The sequence below is a fragment of the Salmo salar genome, chromosome ssa24 (assembly GCF_905237065.1).
Source record: "Salmo salar chromosome ssa24, Ssal_v3.1, whole genome shotgun sequence".
Lineage (NCBI taxonomy): Eukaryota > Metazoa > Chordata > Actinopteri > Salmoniformes > Salmonidae > Salmo > Salmo salar.
The window spans coordinates 27,190,997-27,208,713 of NC_059465.1; the positions used below are offsets into that span (position 1 = coordinate 27,190,997).

General features: G+C 40.3%; 2 protein-coding genes across 4 annotated transcripts in view; both read left to right on the forward strand.

Moving 5' to 3' along the window:
* Positions 1–19: 19 nt before the first annotated feature.
* Positions 20–2,445, forward strand: lcn15 (lipocalin 15). Its single transcript, XM_014171552.2, has 7 exons — positions 20–227; positions 800–939; positions 1,234–1,310; positions 1,656–1,766; positions 1,888–1,989; positions 2,157–2,182; positions 2,291–2,445. The coding sequence occupies exons 1-6, from the start codon at positions 135–137 to the stop codon at positions 2,180–2,182; spliced, it is 549 nt and encodes a 182-aa protein (XP_014027027.1). The 5' UTR covers positions 20–134; the 3' UTR covers positions 2,291–2,445.
* A 290-nt stretch (positions 2,446–2,735) lies between these two features.
* The window catches only part of jak2b (Janus kinase 2b), a 39,293-nt gene continuing 24,311 nt past the window's right edge, over positions 2,736–17,717 (forward strand). For all 3 annotated transcript variants that reach the window (XR_006761836.1, XR_006761837.1, XM_014171549.2), the window contains exons 1-4: positions 2,736–4,423; positions 6,432–6,677; positions 12,075–12,198; positions 12,315–12,432. Coding sequence is in view for 1 of the 3 variants with exons in the window: in XM_014171549.2 (XP_014027024.1) it covers positions 6,446–6,677; positions 12,075–12,198; positions 12,315–12,432 (474 nt within the window). In the remaining 2 variants the exon portion in view is untranslated. The remainder of the gene's footprint in view (positions 4,424–6,431; positions 6,678–12,074; positions 12,199–12,314; positions 12,433–17,717) is intronic.

Sequence of the window (17,717 nt, forward strand, 5' to 3'; positions counted from 1 at the left end):
GGCGGCATTAGGAACATTTCCAAGTACTTAGAGGAAGATATAAAGGTCCACATCCAGGAGACCTCCCACTCTTATCTATTTGATTCTACCTGCTTGGTCTCACAGCAGGGTCTGTGTTTCTCTGTTTGTTCGTCATGTTTTTAGTGGTGACCGTCTTCAGCGTGATGCTATGGACTCAGTGTATCAATGCTGATATTCAGCCACAACAGGACTTTGATCTACAAAGGGTGAGAACAATGGTATATTTGTCAATGTGCTGTGGTAGGCTGTTTTTTCTGATAAAAGCACTGTGGTTCTTTGATCATTTTTACGTGTTTTACGCTTTGTTAAATGCCTGCTTTAGACCATTTTATTTATGCTCTGAAATCTGATTAACGAAATGTATCTGTGGTAAATGTCTGTGTCTAACCATAGTATATGGAAAACCTTGTTTGAAACAGAAACGTTACTGAATTGAAAAACAAACAGTAGCGAGGTCAAAGAACAGCGGAATTTCAACTTAGTTGTTGTTTGTTTAGACCATTACATAAGATTGGTCTTTTTGTGTTTTGAATCCTGTTTTGTGCATATTTATTGTAACGTGTACCCTGAAATATTATTTTAAAGCAATTATTATTTGTTCTTCATTTTAAACAATCCTGTTCCTATCGTCACTATGTTTAAAAACACAATTGTGTTATTGAATTGTGTTATTACTACACTTGGTGGATTTTGATGGAAGGATTTTATTTCCCTATTTAATAATGTCGTAGGGAATAATGTATTGTCTTTATAAAAATTCTTACAGTGATTTGCTCAGTTCTCAGGACAGTGGTATCGTGTTGGCCTGGCATATGACTCGCCAGAATTTGTGCCATGGAGAAGTTATGTGCAGGTCTCCAATGGGAATATAACCTCTGATATGGATGGCAATGCCAACCTAACCGTATGGGGGACAGGGTATTTACCCTATTTTGTCTTTTAAATGAGATCTACACTCCAACAAATAAAAACATTGTCGTTTTTAGGAACATTACACATACCAGTCAATAAGTTAACACTGGGATAAACTTTATACTGACTTTATGACTTTCAGTAATAGGCCATTGTAAATGCTTATCGATGTTTATAAATGCTTAAATACTCAAGTAGTAAAAGTACACACTATATGTGTATTCATACTTATTAATACATGTTATAAATACTTGCAGCACACACAAACCCATAACCCCTTTCTCAATTTCCTGTTGTGAGGTTAAAAGGTTGCATGTGCCGTGTGTACTACTACCAGAAGACTGACCTCCCAGGCCAGTTCAACTACTTTAGTGACCGTAAGTTATGCTTCCTGCCTCGAGCTGGTTAGAGTAGATGGTATGAGAGTGGAGACACAGTAAAGCATGGGGTAAATGTAGAAATAGACACGCCGATGTTGACACTGCAGTGGGAGGGGGAGTACAGACATCCATTTCCTATGTATGTTAGATTCTAACCCCAACCCTTCCCATAATCCATTTGTGTTTCAATGTATGATGAAGGTTGCTGATCCACTATTATCTGTGCTATTTTTGTTGCTGTGCAGTTTCATTTGTGTCCTTATGGTATCATGTCCTGAGCCTGTAAAGATAAACAATTTCAAACCATAAAGTATTCTAACTAACAAGTTACCTAATTGACAGGTCATCAGATATTGAAGGACATCACCGTGGTGGAGAGCAATTACACTGAATATGGTCTGGTGGTGAAATACAAGAAGATTGTGAAAGAATTCTCCCAGGTGTCTCTTTATGGTAAAGATAATTTACATACAGAATTGTCTCTTTCATGTGGATCCCCTTACTCCTACATTTATTCTAGTCATTATCAAAAAAGTATGTTTTTCTCACTATTTCCCACTCTGTTTTTCTTAAGGTCGCTCACCAACACTGAGAAAAGAATTGGTGGAGAGATTTAGAAACTATTCTCTGTCTCTGGGCTTCTCTGCAGACTCCATTCTGACCCCATTGTTCGTAGGTAAATATGACTGATCAAACACAGCACAAACTGTCAACTGAAAGTAGCGTAGGACTTGGACTGGTGCCATTGAACTGTATATAAACTTTGTCCCAGTTTCAAAAAATGTTATGCTTTAAAATGTCACCTTTTATTGTTTTCATGTTTTTATTCTACTACTTATACAGATCCCTGCTCTGATTGCGGACATTAAGTGAGTAGAAATTACATTAAATGAGAATAACATTTCTATAGCAATGGGGTTTTTCTGAGCGTTTCTATGTGCTGCTTTTTATATAATACAATCTGCTCACTTTTTAAGGACCTAACAGCAAACATTGGTTAAAGAACTCCACACCATCATACTGGACCAAGATAAGAGCGCATCACCCTTACATATCCTGGGTCTTCTGTTTCGCTCTCTGCTTTACATACATGTATTGTACAATAACACTATTGAATACACAGAGAACTGTTGCCATACAGGTCTGAGTCATATTACTCATATACGCCACTGCCTAACGTGTTGTACATGAAGAATCTTTTAAAACCGGAGGTTATGATTGTTAATACAACACACGTATTTAATATGGGATAGTGGGTTGAAATGTCTTGAAGGTTGAAATTGGAAGCTATCAATATAACCCTATTACCTGAGGGAAAACAGAGGCCTGCTTAACATTATTGCTGGACCACTCAACATCGCTTTACATCATTAAACCGTTCTATTTAAATCTCAGGTTTTCTGTAAGCAAATATACACAATTTATACTGTATACACAGGTCCAGAAATCAACAATAAACAAGATTTTGAATAGAATAACTTTATTTTTCCCTTGAGGGAACTTCTTGCCTGGTGAAAAAAAAAAAAAGGAACTTGTGTATTTGTCTAATTGTACTTGAGCAAATCTGCCCCACATTTTACCAAACAATTTCAGCTCCCTCTAGTGGGTCTTAACAAAGCCATTTAATAATTTTGTCAGTGTTCATTCAATGTCAGTATAGCCCATGATTTTAGTTTTTTTAAGAAATGTCCTCCCATAATAGATCCATAGACAGTGTGTGAAAACGAGTGTATCTGTAGAAGGGAAACAACTTGGTTCTGGGGCTTGAACCAATAAATCCATAGTTATACCAAGTGCACTAATGGGATAATACACTTATAACTATTTCACTTTTTAGGTGGTATGCTGAAAATGCCAACACAAAACGGGTCTTGCTTCCAACAAGGCCAGAGTGACTGTGATGACACTCATGTTGCACTTTCCACCAAATTATGGGGAACAGCTGGGAATGCAGAGGCCAGTAACTGTACACTGTGAAACTCAATTAGGCCATTTAGCTATTCCTTTATATCCTGAACTAAACAATTACAACGTTGGTCATTGGATAACACATATAACACAGTAATATAGGGCACAGAACGCTAATGAAAACAAAACTGTTTTATAAAATATTTGTCAATTTAGAAAAATGGTGTTTCCTTCCCATGGGTATCAGTTCCATTGAATGGTCATTTTGGACAAAATGTGTTCCAACATTTGGCCAGCCTCAGAAAAAAACTACATTGAAATTGACATAGATATAGAAATTGAATGGTAAGGGTTTATAATCGAAACAAAGTAAAACTTACGAAATAGAAGTCTTCAAAGCAGGGCAAATAACTGACATAGATGGCCTTCACTCACAGCTCGTCAATTTCGTCCTCTCTGGCTAGTTTAGTTTAAAGCTACAATTGGCTGGTGTTACTGTTATGCAGATCTCCATAAGGGTGGTAGCTAGAACTGACATAATATTGCTAGCTGACTTGCTGGGATAGCTATTAACGTTACCTTATGCCGTATTCTTATTTTTTCTGATAATAACTAAATTGTAGTTTATAAACTGTTTTCGACATAACGTTGTCTTTATTAACGAGGTTGATAGCGTTGTGGGAGCTTGACAAGTTGTGCCTGCTTTTGAAAACTTAGCCTGTTAGCTAGTTTAGCTAGCCGGGGATGGGCACTGGGGATCAGACTTGGAGAGCTGACCAGCTGGCTTGCTAGCCACTTACTACCAGTCAGCTAGCTAATGTTATTGGTCACGTTTACTAGCTAACGGTACTGCAACAATGCAGGTTAACTAGATAGCTATAATCGCTAGCTAACTGTTAATGCTAGATAAATCGTTTCAGGTAAACTGGTGTAGCAACATGGAATCGATAGCTAGTTAGCCTGACGACAAGAACAAAACATTTTAGCTTAACGTTAGTCCTCGCTACTGTAGTTTTTTTTGTTTCGTGAAGGGGAAGAATGGAGAGGGATACTATTTTGAGATACATTGATAAATGAATTTTCATCTGGCAAAGATTGAGTTACAAGAATTGGATCGGACCTGGTGTTGACAAGCAAGCTGTAAACTCGCCCTACTAGCTAGCTAAGTGGGCTAACGGTAGCTGACTGGCGTCAACAACCGAGTAAGTTCTATAACGCGTTACGCTAACTCAACACTTTTAACGCTCGTAGCTATAAAAATGTCACGCACTGTACAGTAACTTTACATGGTATGGATTTGTGTTTTCTGAAGTTGTAGGTGCAGCCCGTAAGATTGAGTTGACCCGAGCTAGAAAGCTACATTAAGCTAGCTGACTAACGTTGTTAAGATAAAGTCGAAGCGAATATTGTTACCATATTCAAGTTGAATTGCAAGACGACATTTTGTTCCACTAGCTATATATCTTAAGAAAAGTAGCTAATTTGTAATTACAATCGCATATACTTGCTAGTAGCTAGCAATCAAGGCCCAGTTTGTGTAGTTAACTAGCTGACGTCAACAGGTTACTTAGCTACTAGCTAACGCGCTATCTAAGTTAGCGTTAGCTAGCTAATTGTTTCGCTAACATTAGCCAACTAAATAAGCTTGAAAGCAAGTTGTCAGGCACACATTTGTCATTTGGTTTTATGCATAATGTGTTTTCTGTTTGAATTGTATGGTGGTTAACAGTTTCTACACAAGTTTTCTGTGCTGATGTAGAGGTTATTGCTCCCATTTCTACCGGAAGTGGGGCGTAACTCTTGCGCGATAACTAGCTAGCTACGTATATACCCAGTAAAGTATGGACTGCTTAGTTTTTTACATCTAGTAATGAATAGGTGGAACATTAGGTAATTCGGACACCTTGAGTCACTCACACATTCTTTGCAGTGTCGGCCTGGGTGATGTCTCTTGGTCACCCACACTGCCACAGCCTACAATTCACTCAAACATAATTTGCACTTCATCAAAACTGAATGCAATATTCATTCAATTCATTTTCAAAACAGGAAATACAAGTTAATGTTATGAATTCAATGATTACATTTATGCATTACAAATTCGATGTATTGAATTGAAGTGCAATATCTTGTACACATTGAAAATATTTAATTCAAATACAGTTTCTGTTTGCACTGAAATCACTCAATACACCACCCTGTCACCATGAAGATCCAAGAGACCATGAGTCAATGACATTACCTATTCTGCATGTACTCATGCAACATAGGCACTCATAAGGATTTGGGTTTGCCCATGCTTTTAAAATCTAATTGGCAGTTATTTCAACCTCCCTTTAGCTCACATTACATGTACTCACTTTGCAGTGTGGTGAACATTTGCTCCTTGTGTATGTGTCTGTGATGGGCTGTAGGCTGTAGCCAGTTCAGATTGCTTCCAGCACAGATATACTGTGGAAAGTTGTAATATTGTGTAAAGGAATGATAAGGCCTGCATCTTCACAACAGTTTCTCCAAGCTGCTAACAAAGGTTTTCCTTTGATGAGTTGCTAAGTAATAGCCTTATACAAACTCTTGATGGTGTTATACACCAGTCTTCTGTGATTTTGATTCAGCCCCATTATAAGGTCTTGTGCTCCTCTCTGTAATCATATTACAAGCTTTTGCCCAGAGGCAGCTTTTGTCATTTACTTCTTCCGATCAGAAGTTTTTCATCTCAGCTCAAAACTTTGCCAAGGGCTTAACTCCTGCTTTGGTCGAAGTGTTTCTGTTAATTGAGTAGGGCAGTCCAATCATGAGCTGCTCATCTCCGGGCCCACAGGCAGTGTCAGGAGGTTGTGTGTGTGTGTACAGTGTGTGTGAACTCCGAGGGTACTGGTGGAGGATTTACAGTAGTCAATAGGCCAAAACATCCAGTCATCAACAGAAGAAGGCGCTCCTCTGCTCTAAGGCATCTTTGTTTCAAGGTTATATGTTTGTTTGTTATGAAACCCCTCTCTTGGGCCCCTCTGTATTGTAGCTCTCTGCAGACATTTGTTTCACGGTTTCCCTGCTAAGCTAATCACAACATGAGATGCTCGGCAGTATGGTGGAACAACACTGGGCTGTACTGCTTTCAAAATGCTCTAACTAACCTGTCTTGTATTGTCTGACAAAAGAACTCATCACCTTCCCTTTTCTTCTTCTTTCCCCATCTGCTGTTCAATGCAGGCAGCTGATTGCGGATGGCCGGTGTCTCTGTATTGGACATGGAGATGCCTTCATGCCCTCCGGTCCCTGTGCACCAGAACGGAACTGCTCACCGGGAGCCTCGGGGGTCCAGGCCAGCCGCTGCTCCGGTGCTGCGGGTCCACCTCTACCACAGCAGCCTGGCTGGGGTAGACTCCACCCCCCTCAGCTACCCACCGGGGGACTACGTAGTCGAGCAACTGTGTGTCAATGCAGCGAAGGAGTGCAGTGAGTACCAGTCAAATTCTTTCAAAACAGCATGATAACGGTCATGAGTTTGTCCTCACTTAGTGACCTGGCCAAGAAGACCTCTGGACTCTAGTTATAGACTTGTAACTTTAATAACTTAAAACCATAGGTTTTGGTTAGGTCCTGTGGGTTTGGCATGAGGTGTCCTTTCTGCACCAAAATGTTTCGTTACATTTCCTTTGAAAAGGGATAGAAGGAATTGGGTTTGAATGGTATTTTGGTACAGTATTTTATTAGGATCACCATTTATTAGGATCCCCATGTAACTTACATGCTCATTGAGTTAATGTACTCGGTACTAGCTCAGACATAGGGGACTAGACACAGAGGTTATGGTCTTGGTTGATTGCAAAAATAAACTATATTATACACTTTGTTCCAGCCTGTCTACCTTTATGTGCTGTTGCCATGGACACGTAAAAGTATAATAACTAAGGTTGAGTGAGTTGTGACATAAGCTGCACTCCCAATGGTCAATAAAAATGTCAGCGAGGAGAAACTAAACCCGCATGTTTTTAAATGCCCGCAAGAGATTTATTGAAAAGCAAAACATGAGGGACATTTTAAAGGACAATTCAACCACTTTTCAACCTCATTTTCATTATCTCCAGCACAATAACAGTGTGCTGGAAATAAGTGTCTACATACAGTATGTGAAAACTGCACATTTCTATGTTTAAAAAAACGTTTAATCCTACCCTGTGATGTCACAGAGAAGCATATTTTTAAGACCAACCTTCTCATCTTTTTAATCACAGATCATACAAACATGCTGTTTTAACATATGTAGACACATGGTGCAGGAGATAATGAATATGAGGTTGAAACATTTCACAATTGCCCTTTAAGCAAACGGCAACAGGTACGTTTGTTGGAATATGTCCCAAGTTCCAACGGCTCAAATACAGGTCTTGTGTTTAATGACCTTTTGGTGACCCTGTAGGTAGAACATTTTATTATCGTAACATTCGAATCCTTTTCAAGTTTTTTAGTAAGACTCAAGGCATTATCTGGTCTCCTAAATGTTGATGATAGATACAATATTTTCGTGTTGTTGTGAAATTAATCATGTTTCCATCCACAGTTTTTATGCGAGTAAAGTCATACAGTACATTAAAAAAAAATCACGACAGCTGTGATGTAAACAGGACGTTTCGGTACAATTATATAAATACCAAAAGATCATTTGTTAGTTCGACATGGTCAGATCTTTTTGTGTCGGTAAAATTAATTTTGCGAGAAAGGGTGGTGGAAACCATCGTATAATAACCATCATCTCATCGCGGGACTCCAAGTTTACTTTGATATGTTGTGTGGTCTAGAGGTCGACCGATTAATCGGCATGGCCGATTAACAATCGGTAATCATCATTTTTGGACGCCGATTATGGCCAATTACATTGCACTCCACGAGGAGACTGCGTGGCAGGCTGACCACCTGTTACGCGAGTGCAGCAAGGAGCCAAGGTAAGTAGCTAGCATTAAACTTATCTTATAAAAAAACAATCAATCTTAACATAATCACTAGTTAACTACACATGGTTGACGATATTACTAGTTTAACTAGCTTGTCCTGCGTTGCAAATAATCAATGCGGTGCCTGTTGTGGTGCCTTATCATCGAATCACAGCCTACTTCACCAAAAAGCACTGTCGTTGCACCAATGTACCTAACCATAAACATCAATGCCTTTTCTAAAATCAATACACAAGTATATATTTTTAAACCTGCATATTTAGTTAAAATAAATTCATGTTAGCAGGCAATATTAACTAGGGAAATTGTGTCATTTCTCTTGCGTTCTGTGCAAGCAGAGTCAGGGTATATGCAGCAGTTTGGGCCGCCTGGCTCGTTGCAAACTGTGTGAAGACCATTTCTTTCTAACAAAGACCGTAATTAATTTGCCAGAATTTTACATAATTATGACATAACATTGAAGGTTGTGCAATGTAACAGGAATATTTAGACTTATGGATGCCACCCGTTCGATAAAATACGGAACAGTTCTGTATTTCACTGAAAGAATAAACTTTTTTTTTTCAAAATGATGGTTTCCGGACTTGACCATAATAATGACCTAAGGCTCGTATTTATGTGTGTTTATTATAATTAAGTCTAGGATTTGATATTTGATAGAGTAGTCTGACTGAGCGGTGGAAGGCAGCAGCAGGCTTGTAAGCATTCATTCAAACAGCACTTTCCTGCGTTTGCCCGCAGCTCTTTGCAATGCTTGATGCAGCGCTGTTTATGACTTCAAGCCTATCAACTCCCGAGATTAGGCTGGCAATACTATAGTGCCTATAAGAACATCCAATAGTCAAAGGTATATGAAATACAAATGATATAGAGAGAAATTGTCCTGTAATTCCTATTATAACTACAACCTAAAACTTCTTAACTGGGAATATTGAAGACTCATGTTAAAAGGAACCACCAGCTTTCATATGTTCTCATGTTCTGAGCAAGGAACCTAAACGTTAGCTTTTTTACATGGCACATATTGCACTTTTACTTTCTTCTCCAACACTATGTTTTTGCGTTATTTAAACCAAATTGAACGTGTTTCATTATTTATTTGAGACTAAATAGATTTTTATTTATGTATTATATTAAGTTAAAATAAAAGTGTTCATTCAGTATTGTTGTAATTGTCATTATTACAGATATATTTATAAAAATCATCCGATTAATCCGTATCGGCTTTTTTTGGTCCTCCAATAATTAGTATCAGCGTTGAAAAATCATAATCGGTCGACCTCTAGTGTGGTCCTCCCACTACGTCTTGAAGTTGGAAACCATGCAGTTTATTAGGCTATATAAATTATGAAGAACTTCACAGGGTGTTGAAAGTTCACGGTGATGAGCGTGATGCTCCTTTCCAATAAATATCAAGGGTCTTTTTCTGGTGACATGGTGATCGATGCTTGACTGGCGTTTGACAAATAAAATATTGTCACTCTTATCCATAATAATCTCATCATGTAGACCATCCTATCCAGTACCTGCACAGCCTACCCGCACTGTGTCTGCGAGCCGTTTGCTGGCGTACACATGCCAAGACCAGAGTTGGCACATTTGCTATTTAACATAACTGTTTTTGTGACTAACCTATCGGTAGAGTTGAAAATGCAATGGAAACACTTAACTTTAGATTTTTAGCAAAAAAATGTATTTGTGTGCACTACGTCATCACCAATGTTCCCTCTAAACTGCGCACGTGCCCCGAGACTGCCCTTGCAGAAATATCAGCTCACAGAGAGAAGAAGCACTGAGATTGAATTTCTCTCAACTTTCTAGAGCAGTGGTTGATCCAATGCATTCCTAGTCAATCGCCCAAAATGTCTGTAAAAAACCCAATGATAAAGACTTGTGTTTCTATTTTTTGTATTAGTCTCGGGCAGTTGGCGGTATGTGCACCTGATTCAGCTGTGCTGCGTGCCGGGTAGGCAAACTGTTGCAATTTTATCTGAAGGTACAAACTCTTTCTTCCCGGTGGGCCCAAAGAGCAAATCAAGTGCACTATAGGTTTACCGTTGGCCAATTGGATGGCTCAGATTACCGTGTCTACAGTAATGTTACAGGCTACAGCAAAATTGATACTGTGAGATTTCAAAACTTTTAAAACCGTGACTAGAGAGAGACACTCAACGAATACAGAAAAGTGTTGCTGTTTTTATGAATTAGGTAATGTTTAAGTTCTTACAACACTTTGTATTCAACATTTTTAGCGGCTTGGGTATTTTTTAATATCGAGGACCCTCACCCCAGTAAAATAAAAAGCAAATTATTTAAATGTATGCTCCCTCAGCTGTGCCTCACAAGTAATACAACAACAGATCTAGTACCGGTGTGATCATATAGCCTACCTCAAATTTTGAAATATAATTTAAAAAGTGTCCCGAACAAGAACAAAAATGCATTGACAGGGCAGTTAAAGCAAAGCTAATATGCAGTGTTAATGTGTTGGGACTATAGCTTACTGCACAAACCTCATTGCTACAGTACTGTTTTTAATTGGTTAATGTTGCAAAGGCTTACGTTTTTTAAGTCATGTTAAAAAAAAATCTGAGAGGTAGATCTCTGGTTGCATTTTGTCTCAGAAAGTGATCTCGAGTCAGAAAAGGTTGGTGACCACAGTTCTAGAGTTTGCCCTGTTAGCGCTATCAACGTTTCCCTTTAATGTGGCAATTGTGATCGAATCAACGCAATATTAGCCACTTTCAATGCAACATACAGGCAGAACGCATTGGAGTAGGATTCTATTGCATTGACAGACTACACAGACCGGTGCGGTATAAACAATCAGAGTTGCAGTAAGCTTATATGCAAATAGACCATTGCCATATATGGATCTGTGCCATTTACTTGGAACTGGATTGTTTACAGCATGGGAGTTCGTGAGTAGATGCGCTTGTTTTGAGAGCAAAGCGAGAGCTGCATGTAGCCACATGTGCAAATTTAGTTAATATCCTTTACTAGTTAGTGAGAGCTATTAGCCCAGTTATAGATAATTTGTAGTCAGCAAAAGGGGAGTGATTGTTTCCTACAAGAGCACAAAACGTGTACATTTCTAGACACCTTTGAAAAGGGACACAGGTAAAGAGCTTTTTTTTTGTCTTAAAGGGGCAGTATTGTATTTTGAGACAGGCTAAGTAGCCAATAGGCAGAGGGTAGCATCATTTTTCTGATTCTCTGTAATAATGGTATGACAATAATAATGGATTTTATTTTGTAAAGGGGTTTCTTGCATCAAACAACACAACAGCATTGTCAGTCACCTCCTTGTCTGAAGGACAAGTGGATAAACAGTCAAGCCCTGTATGTTTTGAAATGTAGACCTAGATTGAACACCACACATTGGCTGCTACTGTAGGCTGAATGATAGAACAGTTATTTCCATGTTAAGATGTTATGGGGTGCATTTTCCATAGTTTTTTTATGGAAGGCAACTCTGGTAGGCCTACATGATTATCAAATAGCCACTATTAAAACATTAACTTAAAGCGGGTACAGCCTCAGTGTTCGCAGTAAATGCTGGAAGTTGCACAGAAATTTCACAATGTAAAATTTTGCGTAGAGCAGACCTGAAATTTGCTCAGTGCCGGAAAAATATTTCACGGAGCATTGGTCTTCACACACTGATTTTTATTCACAACAAGTCTGTTTGGTGGAAACACCACTGGTGGAAAAATGTGCATATTTTCTTAATGAGGATTTTAGAATATTCACATGAAATTCTGTCGCCAATTGGATGGAACCTAGTTATTGAAACTAAAAATGTGTACCGTGGAAGTGCTTCATAAGCACTGTATTTATGAAGACAGTTCTACAATGAATGCTATCTCATGATGTATCCTCTGTCTCCACTCTTCTTTAGGTGTGTCGCCTCTGTACTGCAGCCTGTTTGGGCTCTTCAGAGAGAGAGACGGCATGTGGTTCTCCCCGAACCATGTCTTCCAGCTAGATGAATATGCCAATGAGGACATGGTCTTCAGAATAAGGTATGTGTAGTGTTTTCTGTGCTCATGGTTTCTGCATTTTTGTTCGCTAGATCTCACTCTCTCTAATAATAAACTATTAATTTCTCTGTCTCTCTCTCTCGCTCTCTGTCTCTCAGGTACTATTTCCCTGGCTGGTACAGCAGTGGGGCTACGAGGGCATATCGGTATGGAGTCACCAAGGGCTCCGAGAGTCCTGTCCTCGATGACTTTGTCATGGCATACCTCTTTGCCCAGGTAAGAGTCAGTCTGTAACATGCGGAACCTAGCAAACTAGCAAATTGTCTCACTATTCACTGTGATGATGTTTGTTAAGATTTGATCACTAAAGCACGCGTTTGTACTGTTAGGTTACCTAAACTGGGATATGCTTAACACCCCGGCCTTCCTACAATCTAAGCTAGATGCCCTCAATCTCACACAAATTATCATGGAACCTACCAGGTACAACCCTAAATCCGTAAACACTGGCACCCTCATAGATATCATCCTGACTAACCTGCCCTATAAATACACCTCTGCTGTCTTCAACCAGCGATCATTGCCTGTGTCCGTAATGGGTCCGCTGTCAAACGACCACCCCTCATCACTGTCAAACGCTCCCTAAAACACTTCAGCGAGCAGGCCTTTCTAATCGACCTGGCCCGGGTATCCTGGAAGGATATTGACCTCATTCCGTCAGTAGCGGATGCCTGGTTATTCTTTAAAAGTGCTTTCCTCACCATCTTAAATAAACATGCCCCATTCAAAAAATGTAGAACTAAGAACAGATATAATAAGATAAAAAGTCAAAACTTCTCTCCCTTGGTTCACTCCAGACCTGACTGCCCTTGACCAGCACAAAAACATCCTGTGGTGTACTGCATTGGCATCGAATAGCCCCCGCGATATGCAACTTTTCAGGGAAGTAAGGAACCAATATACAGTGAGGGGAAAATAGTATTTGACCCCTGCTGATTTTGTACGTTTGCCCACTGACAAAGTAATTATCAGTCTATAATTTTAATGGTAGGTTTATTTGAACAGTGTGAGACAGAATAACAACAAAAAAATCCAGAAAAACGCATGTAAAAAATGTTATAAAATGATTTGCATTTTAATGAGGGAAATAAGTATTTCACCCCCTCTCAATCAGAAAGATTTCTGGCTCAGAGGTGTCTTTTATACAGGTAACGAGCTGAGATTAGGAGCACACTCTTAAAAGGACTGCTCCTAATCTCAGCTTGTTAGCTGTATAAAAGACACCTGTCCACCCACAGAAGCAATCAATCAATCAGATTCCAAACTCTCCACCATGGCCAAGACCAAAGAACTCTCCAAGGATGTCAGGGACAAGATTGTAGACCTACACAAGGCTGGAATGGGCTACAAGACCATTGCCAAGTAGCTTGGTGAGAAGGTGACAACAGTTGGTGCGATTATTCGCAAATGGAAGAAACACAAAATAACTGTCAATCTCCCTCGGCCTGGGGCTCCATGCAAGTCTCACCTCGTGGAGTTGCAATGATCATGAGAACGGTGAGGAATCAGTCCAGAACTACACAGGAGGATCTTGTCAATGATCTCAAGGCAGCTGGGACCATAGTCACCAAGAAAACAATTGGTAACACACAACGCCGTGAAGGACTGAAATCCTGCAGCCCCTGCAAGGTCCCCCTGCTCAAGAAAGCACATATACATGCCTGTCTGAAGTTTGCCAATGAACATCTGAATGATTCAGAGGACAACTGGGTGAAAGTGTTGTGGTCAGATGAGACCAAAATGGAGCTCTTTGGCATTAACTCAACTCGCCGTGTTTGGAGGAGGAGGAATGCTGCCTATGACCCCAAGAACACCATCCCCACCGTCAAACATGGAGGTGGAAACATTATGCTTTGGGGGTGTTTTTCTGCTAAGGGGACAGGACAACTTCACCGCATCAAAGGGACGATGGACGGGGCCATGTACCGTCACATCTTGGGTGAGAACCTCCTTCCCTCAGCCAGGGCATTGAAAATGGGTCGTGGATGGGTATTCCAGCATGACAATGACCCAAAACACATGGCCAAGGCAACAAAGGAGTGGCTCAAGAAGAAGCACATTAAGGTCCTGGAGTGGCCTAGCCAGTCTCCAGACCTTAATCCCATAGAAAATCTGTGGAGGGAGCTGAAGGTTCGAGTTGCCAAACGTCAGCCTTGAAAGCTTAATGACTTGGAGAAGATCTGCAAAGAGGAGTGGGACAGAATCCCTCCTGAGATGTGTGCAAACCTGGTGGCCAACTACAAGAAACGTCTGACCTCTGTGATTGCCAACAAGGGTTTTGCCACCAAGTACTAAGTCATGTTTTGCGGAGGGGTCAAATACTTATTTCCCTCATTAAAATGCAAATCAATTTATAACATTTTTGACATGCATTTTTCTGGATTTTTTGTTGTTGTTATTCTGTCTCTCACTGTTCAAATAAACCTACCATTAAAATTATAGACTGATCATTTCTTTGTCAGTGGGCAAACGTACAAAATCAGCAGGGGATCAAATACTTTTTTCCCGGCCAAACCCTCCCTAACCCTGACGACGCTAGGTCAATTGTGCGCCGTCCCATGGGCCTCCCAGTCGTGGCAGGCTGCGACAGAGCCTGGGCTCTAACCCAGAGTCTCTGGGCAAGAATATGTATTCTTTACCAAAAGGTTGGCTGGACCTCTGAAATCACGTAGATCACATCATTACGTTATTTTTGTTTACAAAGCCTTGATCTACAAACTTCCGACTTACATTACATCACTGTTAAGATTTAAAATGACAAGTTATCAAACCCGTTCACTCCTTTGGTTTCTAGAGAAATAGGTAAATCAGTCTTTAATATCCTTGCACCTTATGTGTGGAATGATCTACAATACACTTTAAAATGGGAGGAATTGGTGCCTCTAGGGCATTTCAGATGGTTGTTAGGGGAACTTTTCTCCTGAAGAATGTGTCTGTTTTTATGATTGTTTTGCTTTTCGTGTGTTGTTTTGCATTTTATTGTGTGTATGAATGTGTAGTTTAATGTGTTTTTTATATTTTGATGTGTATTTTGGTGCTTAGTGGTGCAACGGATCACAAAACTCACGGATTGGATCAGTTTTCTGATCAGCAAAAATAAAAGGGAGATAAATATAACTTTGCTTTCCATTTATTACTTAAAGCAAGGAACTTTTCAATGTTTAAATAAAATATTCAATACTCAATTGTTAAATTAAAGTGTAATATGAGGCATGATACCGTCTTCCTTTGAACAATAGTGAACGAAACAATAGCCTGTGTCTACATCATAAAAAAAAGTAAAGAAAGAAGCAAAGCAGACCTGAGCTGAAACTTGAAATTATTTTTCAAAAAGATGAGGATGTCTACATTGTCTGGGGAGAGGGAAGACCTCTTTGCAGTCACTATGTCCTCTGCCGTGGAGAACACCCTCTCACTGGGATCTGAAGTGCCAGGCACAGCCAGGTAGCATCTTGCCATCATGGCAATGTGAGGGTATTTACACTCATTGCTTTTCCACCATGCCAGTGGATCACCATCCAGTGGAATGACACTTGATGCCACCTCCTCTTTGATGGTATTGGCAAACGTCTTGCCTGTGTCCTTGCTCGCAAATGTCTCCCCGAAAAGCTCCTTCATGGCCGAATGATTTTGTGGAGATGCCTCTGAGTCTGCTTCTGTCGGCTCTGTGGCTTGACCCTGCAGAAAGAAATTACTTGATCTATTAAACTAACTAATTATATATTTCCATATTTCATAGAACTAGAATTGTGGCAATAACATTTAATAAAATCCATTATTATTCCAAATAAAAAATGGATGATTCTAATAGCAATAGCATAGACTAAGATTAGACTGCACTATATTTATTATTTAAGTAATTCACTCTTATTTTTTATTTTTTTTACATCTTCAGTGGCCACAATCTCAGTGGTGAGATGACTGTATGTCCTCTGGCATAGGGCAGGGTCTAGGTGAGACAGGGACTTTAACCTTGGATCCAGTGCAGTAGATCTATGAAGGTAGTCCTGTACATTAGGGGGGTATCTGGGGTTCAGGTCCTCTCTAATGGCAGCCTTGACATCTCTAGTGATGGTGCTGTCTTCCTCACTTGGGACCATGGATTGTAGAATCCTTGTTTTCAGAGGTAGGATCATGGACAGTGCAGTTTCAGTGCTCAATAGGGTTGTAACCATTTTGAGGGGTTTGAGCACCTGGAGGACCTCCTCTGCCACTTTCACGTCATCATCAGACAAGGTGACGATGTCTTTATTTTTTTTCAGGGTCTTGTCTGTCAGTGCAGAGTATACAGCTGCCTGCTGCTCAAGATAGCGCTCCAACATGTCAAAAGTGGAGTTCCATCTTGTTGTGACATGGTGTATGAGCTTGTGGGTCGGTAGCTGTAGCATTTCTTGGTTGGTCTTAAGCACATGAGCGGCTGTTGTGCTTCCTGATCCTCCCAAGAAGGCGGTCCATCTGGTTCACTGAGATTCCCCTTTGGGATGCTAAATTGATCACTTGCAAAGCAAGCTATCTGTGGCTCAGTCCAGCTTCTATCACTGAATTTACTTGGTTCTTGGCATTATCTGTGGTGACTGGGATATTGCTATTGGGCCTCTCTACCTTCCACTCTGCTACTGCTCCAGGCAGTACCTGTGCCAGATTTGTGCCTGTGTAACTCTCATAGAGGGGCGTGTCTGTAGCACCAGAGTTCACATCTCCCACTCCTCTGTGGTGTAGTGAGCAGTCACAGTCACGTAGCTTTCCGTTGCCCTGGAGGTCCACCCGTCTGTAGTTAGGGCAACTTAGGATGTCTTGGATAATTTGTCACAATTTTTATATTTTCCTGTTCATAAAGATCTGGCATGATCTTCATACTGAAGTGGGTGCACAAGGGGATTTCGTAGCGTGGCTCAAGCACTTTCACCATATTTTTAAACCCTTTGTTTTCCATAACAGAGTATGGACTCATGTCTGCAGCGATAAACATCCCAATAGATTTGGTGATGGCTTTAGCCAGATCTGATTCCGCAGCAAAGGGCTTCTTAAATGCCGCGGTGAGAAGTTGTTGTATCTTGGCTGAGTTGGCTCCCGTCACGGACACACCAGAGTGATGACGCTTTAAATGTGTGGCCATGCTCGATGTATTTCCATGATCATACGACTTTCTTGTGGCACAATGGCTCCTCACCGTAATGGTGTTGTCCACCACCCTTCTTCCGTCATCATATTTGACAGGGAAGTCAAAATGCTCCCATACATGAGACTTAAATGAAGCGGGAGGCTTTTCCAGTTTTTCAGCTCCTCCGCAAGCCATGGCTGTCACTGCTCTTTTTTCTTCTTTGCTTTTTGCAACGCGAGCATCCAGGATTGATTCGTTGGGATTCGACATGCCCCGTTCACGTGAACAGTACACGCAACTGATTTAAAAAATATATCAAATCAGGCTTCAGAGTAAAACATTGCACACAACTGTCTTGTCTTTATCTTTTCAATGCATCGAGATTTAGGGAATTATTACT